Genomic DNA, 19,071 nt, shown 5'->3' with positions numbered 1-19,071 from the left:
GGCAGCTGTTCACTTTTGGCTTATATGGAACATTTTCTGGAACTCGGTGTCTTAGAAACTGTTGCTGGCTTATGTTCCTTTTTTCTTTTCTTTTAAGTAATTTTGTCCTTCTCTCCACTCTTGAGCCTTAAAAGACTGTTCCCAATAGGAAAGCAATATATTCCAAATGAATCATCAACACAAAAGAAGCAAAAAATTAAGAAAAACATGTTAGCTGCAACTTGTGCAGAAGTTCTCATTTGAAATTAGCAGATGGGGCAGGGAGAATGATAAAGAGATAATAAGGGGACAGAATTGTTCCAAGCAAATTTGGGTCCAAATTATTCAAAGAAGCTACAGTGAATTATTTTTTTTTTAAAAACCATGCTTATGAGATCGTGTATGGATTCATACTTTGGGCTTTCCTGGATATGGTTGCTACTACTGCATGGCCCAAGAACAAGTCCCTAAGGTGTGATTCTGGCATCACTGAAGTGAATGGCAAGTCTCCCACTGGCTTCAGAAGAGCCAAGGCTTCTTCCCTGGTGATTGCTGGAGTGTTTGTAAGAGATCTAAAATGCACCCATGATGAGACCAATGCAGAGCACACATTTGAGATCAAACCTGAGTTTATGCATTTGGTCACAATGCCAATTTTAAAGCCTGACAGTTTCACAGAGCTTGCAGTTTGTGGAATTTTCATGAAATAATCTCAGAGTTGGCCCAGCAGGTGTTTAATACCATATACATATATACAGGGCAATCTTTGTTTTGCACGGGGGTTCCAACCTCCACGAGCGTCCACAGAGCACACGTAAGCCCAGACAAGCCCCTTTTCGTGACATTCTGGGGCTATTTCCCACAGGTTCAGTGCTGTGCATGTGTGTGCGGCTGTGTGCCATTCAGATGCTCCTAAACTGGGAATTGCGTGTATATTAAATAGTGTTGCAATGATGCTTGGAATATCTACACACAGACGACTCTGTTTGGCACAACTTGCAGATGGGCTTTCATGCCTTCTTAGCTAGCCAAAATGGAAGGGTCCATGGAAGAAAGTGTTAAATTATCCAGTAATCAGAAGAGATCAGACGCACACCGGTTAGAATGCAATTCTGTTACAAAGCGCAACTGAAAGTTTTTCATGAATTGGAGGCTTTTTTTGTATATAGGGAACCCATAAAAACACAAGGGTATTTCCCCCCTCCATCATACCCTTTCTATACCTATAATTAGATATTACACAAACACACACACCACAATATACATGAACTCGGCACTCCTTCCTCCATATGCAAGCAGACTAGCTTCCTCACAACTCGACACACACAGCTTGACACATCTTCAAACTCCTCATTTGCAAGTCCTCCTTCATATTCAGCCCTGTTCAGGCCTTTAACTTACAAAATCTCATTTGTTCACTTTATCAGTACCACCATACATAAGCATATTCATGGTATAATCTAAAGCAATGCAATTGTCCAAGAATGCTACATAGATTCTTATAATGGCAGTTCTAATTTAGTTAGAAGTACATAAAACTTTGCTTTCCAAATACCTGGCATGCTCAGTCTTTATTTTAGGCACCACAGTGCAGCTCCCTGAGCAGCTTTCTTCATGCAGTTGTGTTAATGTTGTTCATATCCAATCATTGCTATTGAAATACAAATCATAGATATCAGCTATGGAACAGCTTCCCTCCAGAGACTCACTGAAATCCCAGCTGGAACCTATTTCAGAAGCCCCCTAAAACCTCCTTATCTGGGCTGACTCTGAGTGAATGATGGGCTTTGGATTTTTAGCCAGGAGGAGTTTGGAATTTTAGGGTGGTCCTTTTAATTACCTTTATTTAGCCAGGTCCAACCTATTGGGATGGAACATATTAAACAGTACAATCTCTCATGCAACAAAAAATAATATTTAGAATATACTGGACCCCATTACGTTTGTTTAAAAAAGGGGCTATCTAAGGTACGGAGATGCAATAGGAATAATGCTTCTCTGTTCTATATTGAAAGATTTATGGCAGAAGGTAACTGAAACCATCAACAGAACTGTATGGAACCACCTTACATTTATAGAGCAAAATATCCTCTTGAATTATATACCCAGCACATGGAACCTTAGAAAAGGACAATATGACTGGACTCTCTGTGCCCTTACCACAGCAAAAAGACTGATACTGATGAATTGGAAAAATAAAAATGCGTCTCCCTTCTACGACTGGATTAAAGACTTATACCAACTCGCAACATATGAACAACTTGCATATAAATGCAGGCTTGCCATGGACAAATTAAATGGTATTTGGAATCCATTGTTACAAATACTGTAATAGGTTAAGATCTGGTGAAGAACAACAACAACCTTGTAAAATATACAATTTTGGGTTTCCCCCCTCCCCTCTTTGTTTTTCCTTCTACATGGGTTTTGTTTCACTCTTTCTCTTTTTTGTTTGCGTCTCGCCATGTTTGGTGCACATATAGTTATGTGCTTTTTGAACTTTCAATAAAGATGTTACAAAAAAAGAGAACCATATTAAACAGTACAATCCTATATACGTCTACTCTGAAGCCAGTCCAAATAAGTTAAATGGGGCTTATTTTCCCAGCCTACTTAAGTGTATCCAGTAAATGATTCCTGGCAACAAAAGGGGTGGAAATTAAGTCACAGTCTCCCTCCCTCCAGGTTTTACAGTTTTAGCACTGAAAGGCACAAACCTGTTCTGATGTTCTTTCAATACTTGATAGATGCTAATCAGAAAGGTTTGGTTTTTAAAGCCTCCGAAAACACAATCCTTGTAGATTCGGAACTCGGCAGCGGTAACAGCCTCTCCTTCTGGAATCCGAGACAAATTAAACTTGAATTCCTTGTGGTGTCGCTGGTAAGGTGTGAACTCCTTGTCGTATTCAACTGTTTAAAACAAACAAGACAATTCAATTTAACTGTGATTTCTCCACATTCCCCACTTCTCACTCTATTTTGTTTCAAAAAGTGCCCCAGAAAATGTTCAGGCTTCAAGTATTTCAAATTAAAAAGCAACTGAAATTTCACAAGAAAGCCTGGATGGAATTGAAGCAAGTGAGATCTTTCATTCACCCATTCAGGGGCGTCTTACCCATAGAGGCTGGTGCCAGGGCGCCAAGTTCTGGAGGGCGCCAGGGAAGAGGCAGAGGCTGGATGCGGCACCTCCCGGCATCAGCTTGACACCCTCGTCCGCCTCCGCCATGCCATGCCAAAGCAGCGCCACACCCAGAGCCTCCGTCTGCCATGGCCACCGCGGCATGAAGCAGCCAGCTGAGCTGGGAGGCGCTGCGGCCAGCCTCTGCCTCTTCTCCGCCGGAGGAGCAGCCCTCCAGCCGCTGCCCGCTTCCTCCAGCCCCGCCAGCAGTGCTGTCCTTCATAAGAAACTCTGGGAAACGGGGGGTGGGGTGGTGCTGAAGGGAGCTTTGCACCACGGCGCTGGATACGCTTAAGACGGCCCTGCAGCCATTCATACTTGACATGGCCACATTTAGTCGTTTCATGTCAACAGAGATAAGAAAAAGTATTTGTTACATTTATTTCTTGACTTTTCCCAAATAACGTGGGAATGCCATGCCATCTGAAATTCCTCTTATTTTTCAGAGATGGAACTACATTAGGCACATCAGAATACAAGACCAGGGCCATATACTCAGACATTTGTATAGAATTTGCTATTGCACCGGCATATCAAACAAGCTTATAACCCAAATCCAGCATAACCCAGTATAACCCAGTGAAAGCTTTGCCATTGAGTTAAGTATCAATAGGTCTTTGATAATGGGGATGCATTACTTATGTGGCAAAATTAATAGGTGTGCTTGAAAAGTATAGCATGAGTAGCTCTTGCTCTCAAAGTTTTACGTATTGTTGGTGCTACTCCCTCCCTGCAACTCTTAAAGCTGTACCAAAACTACACTCTCTACTCTTAAAATCGAACAGTTTGAACACTGCTTTTCTGCTAGCAGTTGCAAGAACTATATGCTGGAGGGTAGAGGAATGATAGCTAATTTTGTTTTGTTTTATTATTATTGATATTGTTGTTGTTGCTGCATTTTCCCATTACAACCATTCATTTTTTTCTGTGCTATTCTAGTTTTTCTTTATCACCTCTTTTAAACATTTAATACAACATCTAATAGAATAGTAATTATCTATTACAACCATAAAACATCTATCTTGTGAAGACTTCTCAGCCTATCTTTCCTTGACATCCTAGATTTTCATCTAATTTTGCTGCCATCTCCTTGGTTTGTACTGTATTCCCTCCCTCCCGCCCCCCGTACATATCCTTTTACCCTTTAACTGGTATTCATAAATCTATCCCTGCTTATTTATTTAACGCTACTCCACTCTTTTTAAAATATCTTTCTAGTAATACCCACTCACTTATTATTATGGCCATCATATTGGCTAATTCTGTAAATTCTATTAGTTTGAACTGCCACTGATCTTTTGCCAGGATTGCCCTTTCTTTCCACATTTTCACATATGTTATTCTTGCCACTGCTGTTGCATAGAAGAATAGGTTTCGTTTGGGATTTTCTGTCCTATTATGGCTAGCAGGAATGCTTATGGTTTGGGGGGAGATTATCATTGGAGCATCTTCTTAAGTTCTTCATGGATCATCCTCCAAAATTCTTTTGCCCTTTTGCACTACCACCACATGTGGATTAACATGCCTTCTGCATTAATACATTTCCAGCATCGGTTGAATCTTCTTTTGTTTATCTTTCCCAATTTGCTTGGTGTTGGGTACCACCTGAAAACCATCTTTAGTATATTTTCTCTAATTGTATAGCATGCTGAAAAATTAATTGTATTGTTCCATAATTTCTCCCAATCAGCCAGGCTCTATATTATATCCAAATTCCTATTTTTGATCCAGGTTGGTTTCTACAGTGTACCCACCCACCACCTGTCCCATCAAACCAGCTCTCAGGACCAAATAAGCTATATTTCTGTATATTCAATGGCTCTTTAGACCTAAATTTTCACAGCAAACCATGTGCAGCCTCTTCCAGCACCTCCAAGCAGCTTCACAATATTACAGGAAGAAAAAGAAATAGACCAAGCTCCAAGTACATCTCATAATCTCATAAGTACTCCTCATTTTTGCCGTTGTTTTTGTGACACTTCTTATGCACAGGCTCTTCAGGATTTCCCCAGAATTATCCTAGAAAAGCCATACATGAACAAGGTGGGATGTACTGTACTTTAAGGTGTCCATATTCAGAAATTGGAGAGAACAGGCTGGGATGGATTTGTCCATCCCTAGTTGGAAGTACTCTGCAGTCACTCAAATACTTAAGACTAATCCTGCCAATCATACTTCATTGCTTATCATATCAGGCAATTATTTACCAAGGAAAGCCAAAATCTAAGGCAATGCGTCTTACTGAGCTTGGCTACAACACAGCACAAGATAGCTTAAACCAAGGAGGTAAACTCAATATTATTCTGGGTTTTGCTTTATGTCACCCACCATAATGCACTTATAAATTTCATGTTCTCTTCCATTTTCAAACTATTCTCTACAACAAAACACGTTTCAGAAAGCTGACACTGGCTGCAACCCCATACCAATAAAAATGTGTACAGTGGTGCAGTTCCCTATGCACTTCTTTCTGTCTAAATACTTTGTTTTGCAAATTTTCTTCTTATTAAAAGATCCGGCTTCTTAGAAACCTTGGCAGACTTGGACAGGCAAAACCCCTTTCTGTTCGTTTCCAGGACATAACCAGCTTGCACTGTTCTCATGTTACACTGCAATAAGTGACCTTATTATTGAAAGAACAGACCGTGTGTGCAAAAATGAAAAGCAGCCATGTTAAGGAGAGGGTCCTTTCTCATTGTACCTTCCAGTCTTTCCCCACCAACCTGCAATGTGACTTGGTTCAGGCTGGTCTGAGTGCTAGCTTATGGAAACCAGTACTAAGCTATAACCAAATGTATCTGTGCACACCTCCTAATTTTACAAACCAATGACATGTAGGGAGGGATGAGGCAATCAAGCAGTGTGGGGCTACGCTTTTCTCTGACATGCTTGGCCAACGTTTTCCTAATGCAGAAGAACATGACGGTGTTCAGTGGCTGCTTCTATTAATAAATATGACAAGTTATTTCTCAAATTTCCATGATTTCAAAGAATACCTGACACTTGCCTCCAACTGCTGCTGCTATATATACATCTCTCTTTTCTTTGGTATGCCACCTTTCCATAGTGAACACCTTCCAGGTGTTGTTGGGCTACAACTCCCATCACCCCTGACTGGGAACTGTAGTTCAACATCTGGAGGGCGCCATATTGGCTACTCCTTATCTAGCAGCACTTTGATCAGTGGCTAATAACTTTAGCATCTACCTGTTGTAATAGCTGATATACACTAATAGGTGTTTCTAGCTAAGCAGACGTCCATTACAGATATAACCAGCTAAGAGCTTGTGAGTGGACCACAGATTCACATGCTCCCTGTACCTATCAGGGTCTACTGGGGACAAGTTCTTGCCCCGCGTCTTAAGACAGGCTTATGCCACTACTTGAATTAATGACAATCAAGACTAGAATACCCATGTTGGCCTGACCTAGAAGTGCTAGAATCCATTTTATTGTTGCCTTCTGCGACAGGGCTCCTATGTCTCTTACAAACGTACAATAAGCTGAATACAACCACAGCTTTTAACAGTATGGAAATCCAACGCTGGTCAAAGCTACACCTGTCAAATTTCCGCCAGCCAGTTGTCTTGCAAGGCGGGGGAGAGGGAAATGGCAACCCTAATTAGTTAGTACACACCAATGTATCTTTGGAAACAACAACAAAAACAGTGCAATATATAAATGTTATTTCTCTACCTGCCACTTTCCTTCTGGAAATGGTGTTTAGAATTCATTTAATGTTGCAGGTGAAAATGAATTATCAATTCAGTTGATGACAACAGATACACATTCAATGATTCTGCCATGTAGTTTACAATGCACAGTAACATCACTGGAAGATTCTACTCCCCGTTCCTGATGATGAGTAGAAAAGCAGGAGGTAATGGTAATTCCAGATCAGCAAATCTGAGATAAATGGTTATGAACCTGAACGTTGCAGGGCAAGCTCTGACCATCTGCACAGAGGGTTTGGTTTTTTTAAAACCCAGTTTCTAAATTCTAGCTCTACACATACGGTTTTAAAATTAATATCCCCTGATGGTTTAGAACATACTTGGAATGCCTCTGTCCATCTGATAAAGAGATTGGATGCTGCAGTTCAGTTGCAGATAGTCTTACTCTTAAAATATGTAGCTTCCATTTCTGCATGAAAACCTGCTGTAATTTTAAACAGGAGGGTGCAAAAGTCAGGGAAACAATACACTGGGAATTAACCAACAATCCTGGGGGGAAAGCTAGTGAAAAAGATTGTTCCAGTGGGAGGGGACAGCAACTGAAATATGAATAAACAAGATCTGAAGAGTCAAAAGAGTTGGCTTAATTCTGACACAGTAGTACAGATGGATAGACCAGCTTAACAAAATATGAGACAGAGGCAAAATCAGTTGTGCACTGAGACCCTGAAACCACACCCTCGTCAGTGAATGAGATATAAGGACACGGGGATTACGGTAGGTTAATGTTATTGGGCAAATTTTGGCCACAACTTTATTGGTTACAGAATGTAAGCGGTATTGGCCTAGGCTTGCACCTCTGTTTAAATGGGCCCTGGCCACACCTCCCCAGCTAGTGAATTGGCTGGCTGGGTGATGGCATGGCTGGGAGCCTCTCGGTGACGATGGAATCTGTCCCCCACCCCCGGAGGAGAGTTGGTGGCCACATGGTCCACCGCAACCCCTCCTCACTGTTAAGTGGAGCGGATCTCTTGCCAAGTCATGCCAGGTCCTACAGACACTGAATTCTACCCCCACCCCCATATTTCCATTCAGAACTCAGAAGATTAAACTCAAAAGCTTTTGCATAGGGTATTGATTTGAATAATATCAGTATGCAAAATTAACTGGAGAATGTCAGGTTAGCTTACTGGTGCAGCTAAGCCATGGCTGACCCATCCATGAAGCAGAGCTTCTGGATTCCAACAAGATCATACAAGAGCCCCATGACATCACACGAGAGTCCCGCAAGATCCCACGACATCTCACCGGAACCTGGAACCTGCAGCAGCAAAACCCCAGTAAGCGGGGCTTCAGTGGGGCTTGCAATGGGGGGAGAGTGGAGGGCGGCGGATAGTGCAGGGCAGCACCTTTTGTCTTGGGCAGCAAAAAGGGATGGGCCATCCCTGAGCTAAGCTACTTGCAGGTGGGACTGCCCAGAAACCATATTCACGTAGCTCTGAACAAATACCATAGCAATACAGTAAAGGACACTTGGAACCTTGCGGTAATAACAAATCATTCATAAGCAAAGCTCTACTAAACCAGACCTAGGGGTTCACCTAGACCAGTGTTTCCCAAACGTTTTTGGGCAACGGCACACCTGCTTACCGGAAAAAAATCTCGCGGCACACCACCATTAAAGCCCCGCCCCGTGACGTCAGCGCGCAGCGTCACGCCGGGAGGGACGCACAAAAGTGAACGTTTTTTCCCTCCCCCTTGCCAGGGTGGGAGGAGGCAGCAGAGCGAGGGCAGCTGAGGCGGCGGCGGCAGCTGAGGCGGCGGCGGCTGCGATAGCGGGCGGAGGAGGAGCCGTCGCCAGGAGTTGCTGCTGCTGCTGTTGCTGCTGCTGCCCGGACATGCCGGCCTCCTCCTCCTCCGCTGTCTCGCGCTCCTCCCTTTTGCGCGCGCTGCCCCGCCGCTCGGCACCACTACCGCGGAGCCGCCCCGGCTCGACGCGGATCCTCGCCGCCGCCGCCTCTCGCCGCCGCCTCTCGCCCGCCTCCCTCCCACGGCACACCAGCCGGTGTCTCACGGCACACTAGTGTGCCGCGGAACACCGGTTGGGAAACACTGACCTAGACAGCATCTTAAAAAGCAGAGACATCACCTTGCCAACAAAGGCCCGTATAGTTAAAGCTATGGCTTTCCCAGTAGTGATGTATGGAAGTGAGAGCTGGACCATAAAGAAGGCTGATCGCCAAAGAATTGATGCTTTTGGATTATGGTGCTGGAGGAGACTCTTGAGAGTCCCATGGACTGCAAGAAGATCAAACCTATCCATTCTTAAGGAAATCAGCCCTGAGTGCTCACTGGAAGGACAAATCCTGAAGCTGAGGCTCCAATACTTTGGCCACCTCATGAGAAGAGAAGACTCCCTGGAAAAGACCCTGATGTTGGGAAAGATGGAGGGCACAAGGAGAAGGGACGACAGAGGACGAGATGGTTGGACAGTGTTCTCGAAGCTACCAGCATGAGTTTGACCAAACTGCGGGAGGCAGTGGAAGACAGGAGTGCCTGGCATGCTCTGGTCCATGGGGTCACGAAGACTCGGACACGACTAAATGACTAAACAACAACAAAGGGGTTCACCAAGTCCAGTTTCTAACAATGGTCAGTCAGAAGTTTCCCAGGAAAGTTAAAAGCATGTTGGTTGGTTTGATTTTGCTAAGTGAAATGCAATATATTTGTAAAACCTCATTGATGTAGAGCAGATCCATGGCTTTAATACATTATGAAAAGGTCTCTATAAAAAATAGGCACTGAGTGCCCACAGTCAGGATTCAACACATGTATCAGCAAACATTTCATAGCTAACACTGCAGGAAACAAACTTATTACAAAATGGAATTTATGTCAACACTAGTCACTGTTAGAAGCATCAGTCCTAAAATGCTCTGGAAACATTTGAAATATGCTTTTGCTGCTGGAGGACAGTGATAATCTACTCTTGGAAAAAGTTTGCTGTATCGTAATTGCACTCTCCCAGAGCATGTTAATATGAAAAGCCCCTCAGGACTGTAAATAATACAAGGCATATCACATTACAAATGTTTCCTATTCAGGCACAAAACACTTATTCTGTAATTTCATACTCACATTTATATTAACAAGATTTGAAATGGAGAACAAAAATTTGAAGCCTCCAACGAGTAGGTGTATAAACAAACAGCCATTTCTGAGCCATTCCAAATCCTTGTGGTTTTTAAATACCCAAGGAAAAATTAGCAGAACAAACTAGTCTAGACCACAGATTTTTTGGCTATTTTATGCTACTTTAATATAATCAAAAAGAATGAACTTCAAGCTTTGATTTTTTAAAAAAACAACAGCAACTATATCCATGGAGGTCTGCCTAGGCTTTTAAAAAGGAATTTGGAGAAGAAAATGTGCTTTCCAGTCGTCACCGCTGGGTAAAATCATTTGATTTTCAACATGTCAGCATTCTTCCATTTCTATTCTACTTCTTTGGTCTAGCCTTTCTATCCTAAAATAGTTCATTAGGTTATATTACATAAACTCGCTCTGTTTCTCAAGTTCCAAGGGTATTTAGCATTTAAAAAAGAAAAGGGGGGGGGGAAGATACTACAAAGTGGAAAATAAGTTGTTCAACTGGCAGGAAAACAGCTACTTACAAGCAAATTAACTATCCCCAACTACTATATGACTGCTCAGTTAAAAGTAATCTGTTGTGGTTCAGGCTTTGCCAAACCTCTGGAGGTACAGCATTCCAGTGATCGAGAGCTGTGAGCCAAAAAATGTTCTTGATACCTTAAACATTCAGTACAATTAAGTGGCAGGCTCTTCTGAAAAGATTGTGATGGGATGTACATAACAGAGCACTGATATCCATGCTCCTTAGTGCTTCCATGCATTTTGAAGTATTTAAAAACAAGGAAGGCCTCCAGCAAGAGAATGCTTAAGGAATCAGAATGCTATAAATATTCCATTATACGTGGAATTCTAATGAGATACCACCTGTCACCAGGGCGAATTGCCGCCCTGATAACAATCTGCATGGCATGAATAGAGGGAGGTCTTTTCTCATACCTGTATGTCATTGCATGATTTCACAACCCTCCAAAATATGCTATCAGTTATGAACTATACATTGTTAAGAGATAATAGCACAATGAACTCATTTGTGATACTGAGTCTACCAAAGAGGAGAACAAGTCAGCTTCTGAACTTGGGTTTCACCTTCTGGGTTGTGGGAAATGGTGCTGAACAAAATAGCTGACATTTTTTAAGAATCCCTGCGTGGAAAACTTTCCCTATATATGAGAGTGATAGAGAACAGATATGAAAGAAATAAAAGAGATTTCAGTCTGAAATCAAACTCTGGACAAAAGTCGGCCTCCAGACTGTCAGCATTTTGCAGGAAGGATTCCGAAGCAAACTAGAAATTCAGAATCCCACCATTAAAATGGCTTAAAGCGCTCCGTCACCCGAGCACAACAAATTCACAGAGTCAGGAAAATGATAGGGAAACACACAGAAAAGTGTGGGATGAACAAAGGATTAGCAAGAAGACACATAAAGACTCATTATAGGATAAACTCCCTGCAGACAAACTCATTGAACATCCAACCTCTGTGTAAAGCACTTAACAAGCAAATGCTTGATAATCAAGTCATCAGGAGCAGCTCAAAGCTGTAGGCATCCAGTTCCGCTCTGCCTTAATAGAGGCAGCCCCTACAACAGCGGGAGATCGTTGGCAAAGGAAAAACAAGGATGATTGAGGGTAAATCATCCTTGCAAATTCCCCCCAGAGACAGCGGGAACAGGCTTCACCCGCAGTTTGTCTCTGTACCTGGCTCTTCCAGCATGGAATACGGGGGGCAGGGACGTGCTGAGTGCAAAAGCACTTTGCCTGCTGAAAACCCTCCAATGCCGTCATTAAGAAGCAGAGGTTCTCCCGTTAATTAGAGATTAATTGGACTAAAGTATTGGCACGTGCTAGAAGAGATGAACTGTGGAACAAACCAACTTTAAGGACTTTAAGGTTTGAATTTGAGATAAGACTTCATTTGGTGCAAAAGACGTGGGGGGGGAGTTCTATTCTCTACATTTATGATTCGGCAACCCTCCTCTGAATGTTAGTTCAAATTATATTTGTACAGGTGAGGATGGAAGAAATTGGATTATAAATATGGAATATAACATCAAATGGAACTGTGTATGTAAAAAAGGGGGGAAGGGAGGGAAGCTCTATTTTGCGAAAGGTTTACAATGCAAACTTAGAGGTGAGTCTTCCCCATCCTTAATTATGTATGAAGTGAACTGAATAATGCTAAGAGGACTTGGAATTTAATTGGAAGGATAATTGGTCATATATCTTCAGCTGGAAGGAAGGATTAAAGAAGTTTGGGAGCTGCCAAGGAACTAATGAGGTTCTTTATTGAGTCATCTGCAGTTCGACAGACCGCTCTTCTTCCCAGGCTGAGAGGAAAAATGGTGACAACAGTTTATTTACTGGGGAAAAGCGACTTTTGCAGCTGTTGTTAAAGTTATCAGTGCAAAAATATTGAAGCACAGGACGGAACAATGGAGAAATTTATGGAACAACAATGGGATATCAGCTCCACCCAAGGCATGGTGGATAATAGCAACAATCGGGGAAAAGAAAGACCTCTTACAAGAACAGGAAGAAACTCCATGGGCAGAATAATTGCCACACACAGAAAGAACAAGGATATAGTTCGAGTTCCTCACTTGAAGTTTTATAAATCATTTAATGTGTCAACACGAATAGAAGTTATTAATATTGTAGTTGTTGTTAAAGGGATTATTATTATGACCGGAATGTAATTGAAACTAGTAAGATTCTGGAACGCAGAAATAAAGAAAATCATCAAATCTAGCACACACGGGGCCACTTTAACTAAATTATATATTTCAGTATTTGAATGACTGGTATTAATAACTGTATTTATAAATTGGCATTGTTATAATGAGGCTATTAGTGGACTGTAATTGAAAACTAATAAATTATTATAAAAATAAATAAAAAAGGAGTAGCTCAAAGCTTCATGTAATCAGGGGCTTCTCTCCCAACCCCATTTTCGTGTCTAGGAATGCTGTGAACTTGTAACGAGCACCAAGTGAAGCATTCCTTGGCACTAATATAAATGAGGGAGGCCCAACTTGTACAGAGCTCTGTGTTCACACACTAGATCATGGCTTATGAGGCACAACCTTCGCTCAGCAAAGACGAGATTGACTTACAACATCGATGACTCTTTGGTCAGTGTCAGCGCTAGAAATGCTGTTTTACCAAAACAAGCGTCCTAGAAACTAGGACTAATCTCAGTGCTATTGCTGTGTTTGACTTTGCAAGCCTTTCATTCGATCATAGGTCTTCAACTGGTCCGTTGAGGAACCCTCTACCACGTCAAGGTCTGATCTAAGGTGGGTCGCAACAGCAGCACGACCACCATGCAGATATATGCGGTGGGATGAAAAAACAGGTCCAAAAATACATGTTTGGGTTAAAGCTGGGTCCCAGGTCTGAAGAAGTTGAAGACTACATCTTGCACCACATAACACAGCAGCATGATACTGGACAGCCTCTCTCAAGCATGGGAGATGTAAATGCAAGCCGTTTCAAGATCTCAAACAAAACTGTATTTTAGAAACTGTATTTGACATTTGAGGTAGTGAGCTGTGAGCAAAGACACTGAGTTTGGGATCAGATTTTTGTGACTACTTGTTTGGAACCGTGGGCTATCAGCTCCAAGGCAATTCCTAGGTCATTTTAAAGAGCCAAGCATAAGCTCTACCTATGCAACATAAAAGCTAGATACCACTAGGGACTTCCGGGTTAGCGCCATCAGTGAATGGCAGAGTTCCTCCGACCGGAGGAACTGGCTCCGTGGAAACTGGGTCTTCCCGCCGCGGCGAAGGTGGGGACCCGCTAGAAATCCCAGGCGGAGGAAGCCTGGGAACGTGGGGTTCGGCAGGGCACCAGGAGCGCCTCCCCTACTCAGGGGGAACCCCATTTCGGGGTTCCGGAGTGAAGTGGGGTGAGCGGCGCGGTGCTGCGACTGATTGCTACTTTCACGGAGTGAAGCCGCACAGCCATTGCCGGAGAGCGCTGACTTTTTCCTGTGGACAATTGGATTTAAAACAAGTACCTGTGAGTAGAAACGGAAAATTGGATCAAGAAATACCCTAATTTGGCACCGAAGCGGGAAGGTTCAAACAGGAAGTCCGCCTTCCGCTTTTTGTACATAGACTGAAGCAAAAACCTTGTAAGCTAAAGTCTGGAAAGTTGTTTAAAAAGTCTAAATTTCCTTCATTTATAACCACTAAAACCCCCTTGGAAGCAGGAGGAAAGGGGGGGATCTTTGTTTAAGCCTGCAGGAGAGGGAGTGAAGAAAGATAAGTTTCCACCGTCTCAAACCTGGGAACGGGGGGGTCAGAGACAGAAATTGTTGGAGAGGTTCACTGACTGTGAATGGAATACTTTGACAGATAGCTAAAGAAGAGAAACAAACTGATTCCAATGTTACCTTTTGCATTCTAAAGAAACAAAATATCTGAAAAATGAAAGTAATTTTCCTTTGTTGGACTTGCCTTAAAAAGATGGATACAAATAGAAATTGTCTCCTCTAGAGGGAGCTTGTTAAATTGTTACTGCAGTCTACTTGAGGACTCTACAGCTGTGAAATTAAGATCGTGGGACCAGTCCTTTTGACCTCGAATAAAAATGAGCTGGGAGGAAGTTTTGGTGCTTGCTTTATGCAAGACAAGTGCTTTGTTGGAACAGATGCATGAGAAGAGGGATTTGATGAATGAGAAAACGGATTTGATGACTGTTGTGGTCAATAACTGTGGACAAACAGGGAATATTGATACAGAAACTATTCAGGGACCAACTCAGGAACCTGTATTGATTGGACAAGTGCAGAAGATAATGGAGGAGGTTGCGGTTGCACCTCAAATACCGTATTTTTCACTCTATAGGACGCACCTTTTCCCCTTCAAAAATGAAGGGGAAATGTGTGTGCGTCCTATGGAGCGAAGACGCCATAGCCCGGCGACCCTCTCCCGGCTGGAGAGGTAACGCGGGGCTATGGCAGGAGCCTCTATAGCCGCGTGTCACCTCTCCAGCCGGGAGAGCACGCACGGGGCTAAAGCAGCCCCCTGCGACCCTCTCCCGGCTGGAGAGGTGACGCGCACCTATGGCAGGAGCCTCCATAGGCGCGCGTCACCTCTCCAACCGGGAGAGCGCGCGCGGGGCTAAAGCAGCCCCCTGCGACCCTCTCCCGGCTGGAGAGGTGACGCGCACCTATGGCAGGAGCCTCCATAGGCGCGCCTCACCTCTCCAGCTGGGAGAGCGCGCGCGGGGCTAAAGCAGCCCCCTGCGACCCTCTCCCGGCTGGAGAGGTGACGCGCACCTATGGCAGGAGCCTCCATAGGCGCGCGTCACCTCTCCAGCTGGGAGAGCGCGCGCGGGGCTAAAGCAGCCCCCCCGCGACCCTCTCCTGGCTGGAGAGGTGACGCGCGCCTATAGCAGGAGCCTCCATAGGCGCGCGTCACCTCTCCAGCTGGGAGAGCGTGCGCGGGGCTAAAGCAGCCCCCCCCGCGACCCTCTCCTGGCTGGAGAGGTGACGCGCGCCTATGGCAGGAGCCTCCATAGGCGCGCGTCACCTCTCCATCTGGGAGAGCGCGCGCGGGGCTAAAGCAGCCCCCGCGACCCTCTCCCAGCTGGAGAAGTGACGCGTGACTATGGCAGCAGCCTCTCTGCTGCGCCTTTCCGCTGCTCCCTGACCTGCTCTTTGGGGCTGATGGTGGGCTTACCCCCGCCAGCCCCAAAGAGCAGGTTGAAAGGAACCTGAAGCCTGGAGAGCGAGAGGGGTCGGTGCACACCGACCCCTCTCGCTCTCCAGGCTTCCAAGGTAGCCGTCTGAACGCACCTTAAAGGGCACCTTGTTTTAGAGCGGGAAAACAAGAGGGGAAAAATTCTTCCACTCTCTGCGCAGCGCCTCCTGCCGCTTCACTGAAGGGGCGCTGGGCATGGGCAGAGAGCGGAAGAATTTTTTTCCCTTTTTCTCCACCCTCTAAAACAAGGTGCGTCCTATTGTCCGGTGCGTCCTATGGTGCGAAAAATACGGTAATACAAATGGAGAGATCCAAGGCCCTGCAGGAGCATAAGCCGCTGTTTTTGAAGATTGAAGTTGGAGTGGGCCAGGGGGAGTCTGGAGCTGAGGAGGTTCTTAACTTCGGAGGGACTTTGAAATATGCTCTTAAATATTTTTGGGATTACATTGATGACTGTGGGGAGTTGGACTGTGGGGAATGGGCTTGTTTGATGAAGGGAGATGGAGATAATTTTGGGCTGGAACCTCCCAGAGACCTACTCCTCAATGAGAAAGGAAATAAATTAAGAAAGAGACCAACAAAAGACAAGGAAAAGTGCAGGTATAAACAAGAAGAAGAAGATCTGCAGAAGGGACATGGAAGAGACTTAAGGGCCTCGGACATAAGATTACCAGGTTGATGGACTAGATGGAATGGACAGTAAGGACTGACATGACCCGAGACTAGGAAGAAGAGACGCTGGATGAAGATTGGAAGAAAAATTATAAAGAAAAAAATTTATTTAGGGAATTAGTCTAAAATTAATGAATATTAAGGAAAATGTTGGAATGAAACTATATGGCTTTAGTAGAAATGATATAAGGAGTTATGTATAATTGAGTATTAACTTTCAAGCTCCAAGGTATTTTACGGTAAGATAAGGTTAAATAAATTAAGGCAATTTGAATAACAGAATATGGGGAAAGATGGAAAGGATTTGTTGAGTTAATTAATAGGTTAAATTGTCAAGATAAATTATTGAATAAAAATTGAGAAAGATGGAAAGAATTTGCTGAAATAACTAATTAAACTAGAATACAAAAAGGGAGGTGTGAGGAGGTCAATGAAACAAGCAAATGGAAGTTAAAGATATGTAATATGGGATTTGTGTCTTTTTTATCTTTTTGCTGTATTGTTGTATTGGTTTTTATGCTTTTTTTCTTTTCTTCTTTTTTATGTATTGTAGTGTTGTTTCCTATTTTTTCTTTTTTTCTGTAATTCTGAAACTTTTAATAAATATTATTTTAAAAAATAAATAAATAAAAGCTAGATACCACTAGAGAGGTACTATATCTCCCCAAGAGTCTTCTTGGCCCAGGACAGTAAACTAGAGCTATTTATGCTTCTTACCATAGGAATCTCTGTGGATGGTAACTTCCCTGTTCCCTCCATATTGTGTTTTGAAATGTTGCAGGCTTATTGTTTTATAGGGAAAAGATGGTAACTCGGAGCTTTCAGCAAATGTTTTTACAATTAGCTCAGATTGTGGAATGCCAACGACGTCTATGTTTTCAAATGCTTTCCCCACAATATTACCAGACTCCTTTCATTTAGTCTTCATCACTCTTTCATCGGTGGTTAGCCATGCTTATTAACATGACTCAACAAGGAAATCAACAGCTCGCTGAAATATTCATACACTGTGAGCCTTTTTTTTAAAAAAACTGGCCTAACAAACTTACTGATAACTCTTAAACTTGCAACTGTTCTTAAGAAGAGCATTCTATTTCCAAACACCACCTTCAAAACAAGTTTCCAAAGCAGTCAGATATTTCATCTGCCCTAGACCAAACTGATTCAACCACAGCATTAAGAAGATTCTTTGCAAGTAAAACAAATAAACTCTCGTATGCATTTGCAAACTGAAGTTTATCAGTACTGACAAGGATGGTTCACATCCAATATCCCTGCCCAGGTTCTTCTTTTTAATGTGCTGATAATATAACTATTTGTCAATACACAAGGCTACATAGCCCCGGAATTAATTGCAAAGGTGAGAGGGGAATGTTATTCATTTCCTGAAATTCCAGCTTTTAACACATTCCTCTAAAAACCCAGTTTCTAAACGCTTCCTTTGCACTCCCTGCTTGCTCAACTGCATGATGAAATGTGTTCTATACATGAGGTTAGCTGGGTCCAAAAGGCACATTTGTATGAGGTCAGCAGCCATTTACCAGTTATAGTGAGATGAAGCATTCGACTATCTGTGTGCATGCCCTGTCAGTACTTAATTGGCATAACAGAATCAACCAATTAGAAGCTGGGGAAAACACAAAAGGGAACACCTACTGGTAATGAACAGGGAAGACTTAAGCTGCTCCTCATATACAGATACAATTACATATGAATGTGAATTACTACTCCTGTCTCATGTAAATGGAGGAAAAGTGGATTAACAGCTAGATAAAGCTCTAATGCAGCTGTTCTAACAGGCTTCAACTCTAGCACCCATCAGCCAATACAGGGCAGAGTCAAAGCCTGCTTCCCCTTGCCAATGAATAATCAGGAGTGTACTCTAAGGTTCCTGATTGGGCATTGGCAGCCATGCACCAAATTTGAACACCAGGTGAGCCACGTGTGGTCTGTGGACCACAGGTCCCCCTCCCATGCTATAAGTGAAGACCAGCTGCATTGCCTTTCTAAGTTGGAAACTTTGCATTGATTCTGAGGACTCAATTCAACAGACTGATGTTTTGCTGGAGACAGCAAAAGACAAGAGGATAACCACTGCCTTGTCAGTTCTAAATTATTCTTTATAAAGGTAAAGGACCCCTGACAATTAAGTCCAGTCGCGAACGACTCTGGGGTTGTGGTGCTCATCTCACTTGAATGGCCGAGGGAGCCGGCGTTTGTCCGCAGACAGTTTTTCCAGGTCATGTGGCCAGCATGACTAAGCTGCTTCTGGTGAAACCAGAGCAGCGCACAGAAACGCCGTTTACCTTTCTGCCAGAGCGGTACCTACTTATCTACTTGCACTGGCATCCTTTCAAACTGCTAGGTTGGCAGGAGTAGGGACTGAGCAATGGGACATCACCCCGTTGTGGGGATTCGAGCTGCCGACCTTCCAATCGGCAAGCCCAAGGCTCAGTGGTTTAGACCACAGCGCCACCCGCATCCCAAATTATTTTTACAATGGCTCAAATCATTGGTTTTTTTGATGCAGGACAGCTATCTTAACCTGATTCGAGAACTTCTCTAGGGTTAACATGCATGACCAAATTGTTTCAGCAATGCTTGTACTTACCACATAATCACCTAGATACCTGAAGCCAAGAGAAATGAAATTTTCATTGCAGGGCACTCTTGGGAGCATCAAGCACTCAGGGAATTAGGAGC

The 19,071-nt window shown here is 43.4% G+C and overlaps 1 protein-coding gene across 1 annotated transcript in view; it reads right to left on the bottom strand.

Moving 5' to 3' along the window:
- Positions 1-19,071, bottom strand: part of BMP6 (bone morphogenetic protein 6) — a 92,293-nt gene that overhangs the window by 19,452 nt on the left and 53,770 nt on the right. Inside the window, exon 2 of the mRNA XM_081206452.1 lies at positions 2,697-2,889. Coding sequence (XP_081062578.1) covers positions 2,697-2,889 — 193 coding nt within the window. The remainder of the gene's footprint in view (positions 1-2,696; positions 2,890-19,071) is intronic.

This window comes from Podarcis bocagei (assembly GCF_964188305.1).
Source record: "Podarcis bocagei genome assembly, chromosome: 8".
In the NCBI taxonomy this organism is placed as follows: Eukaryota; Metazoa; Chordata; class Lepidosauria; order Squamata; family Lacertidae; genus Podarcis; species Podarcis bocagei.
This window is presented reverse-complemented; position numbering and strand designations above follow the sequence as displayed.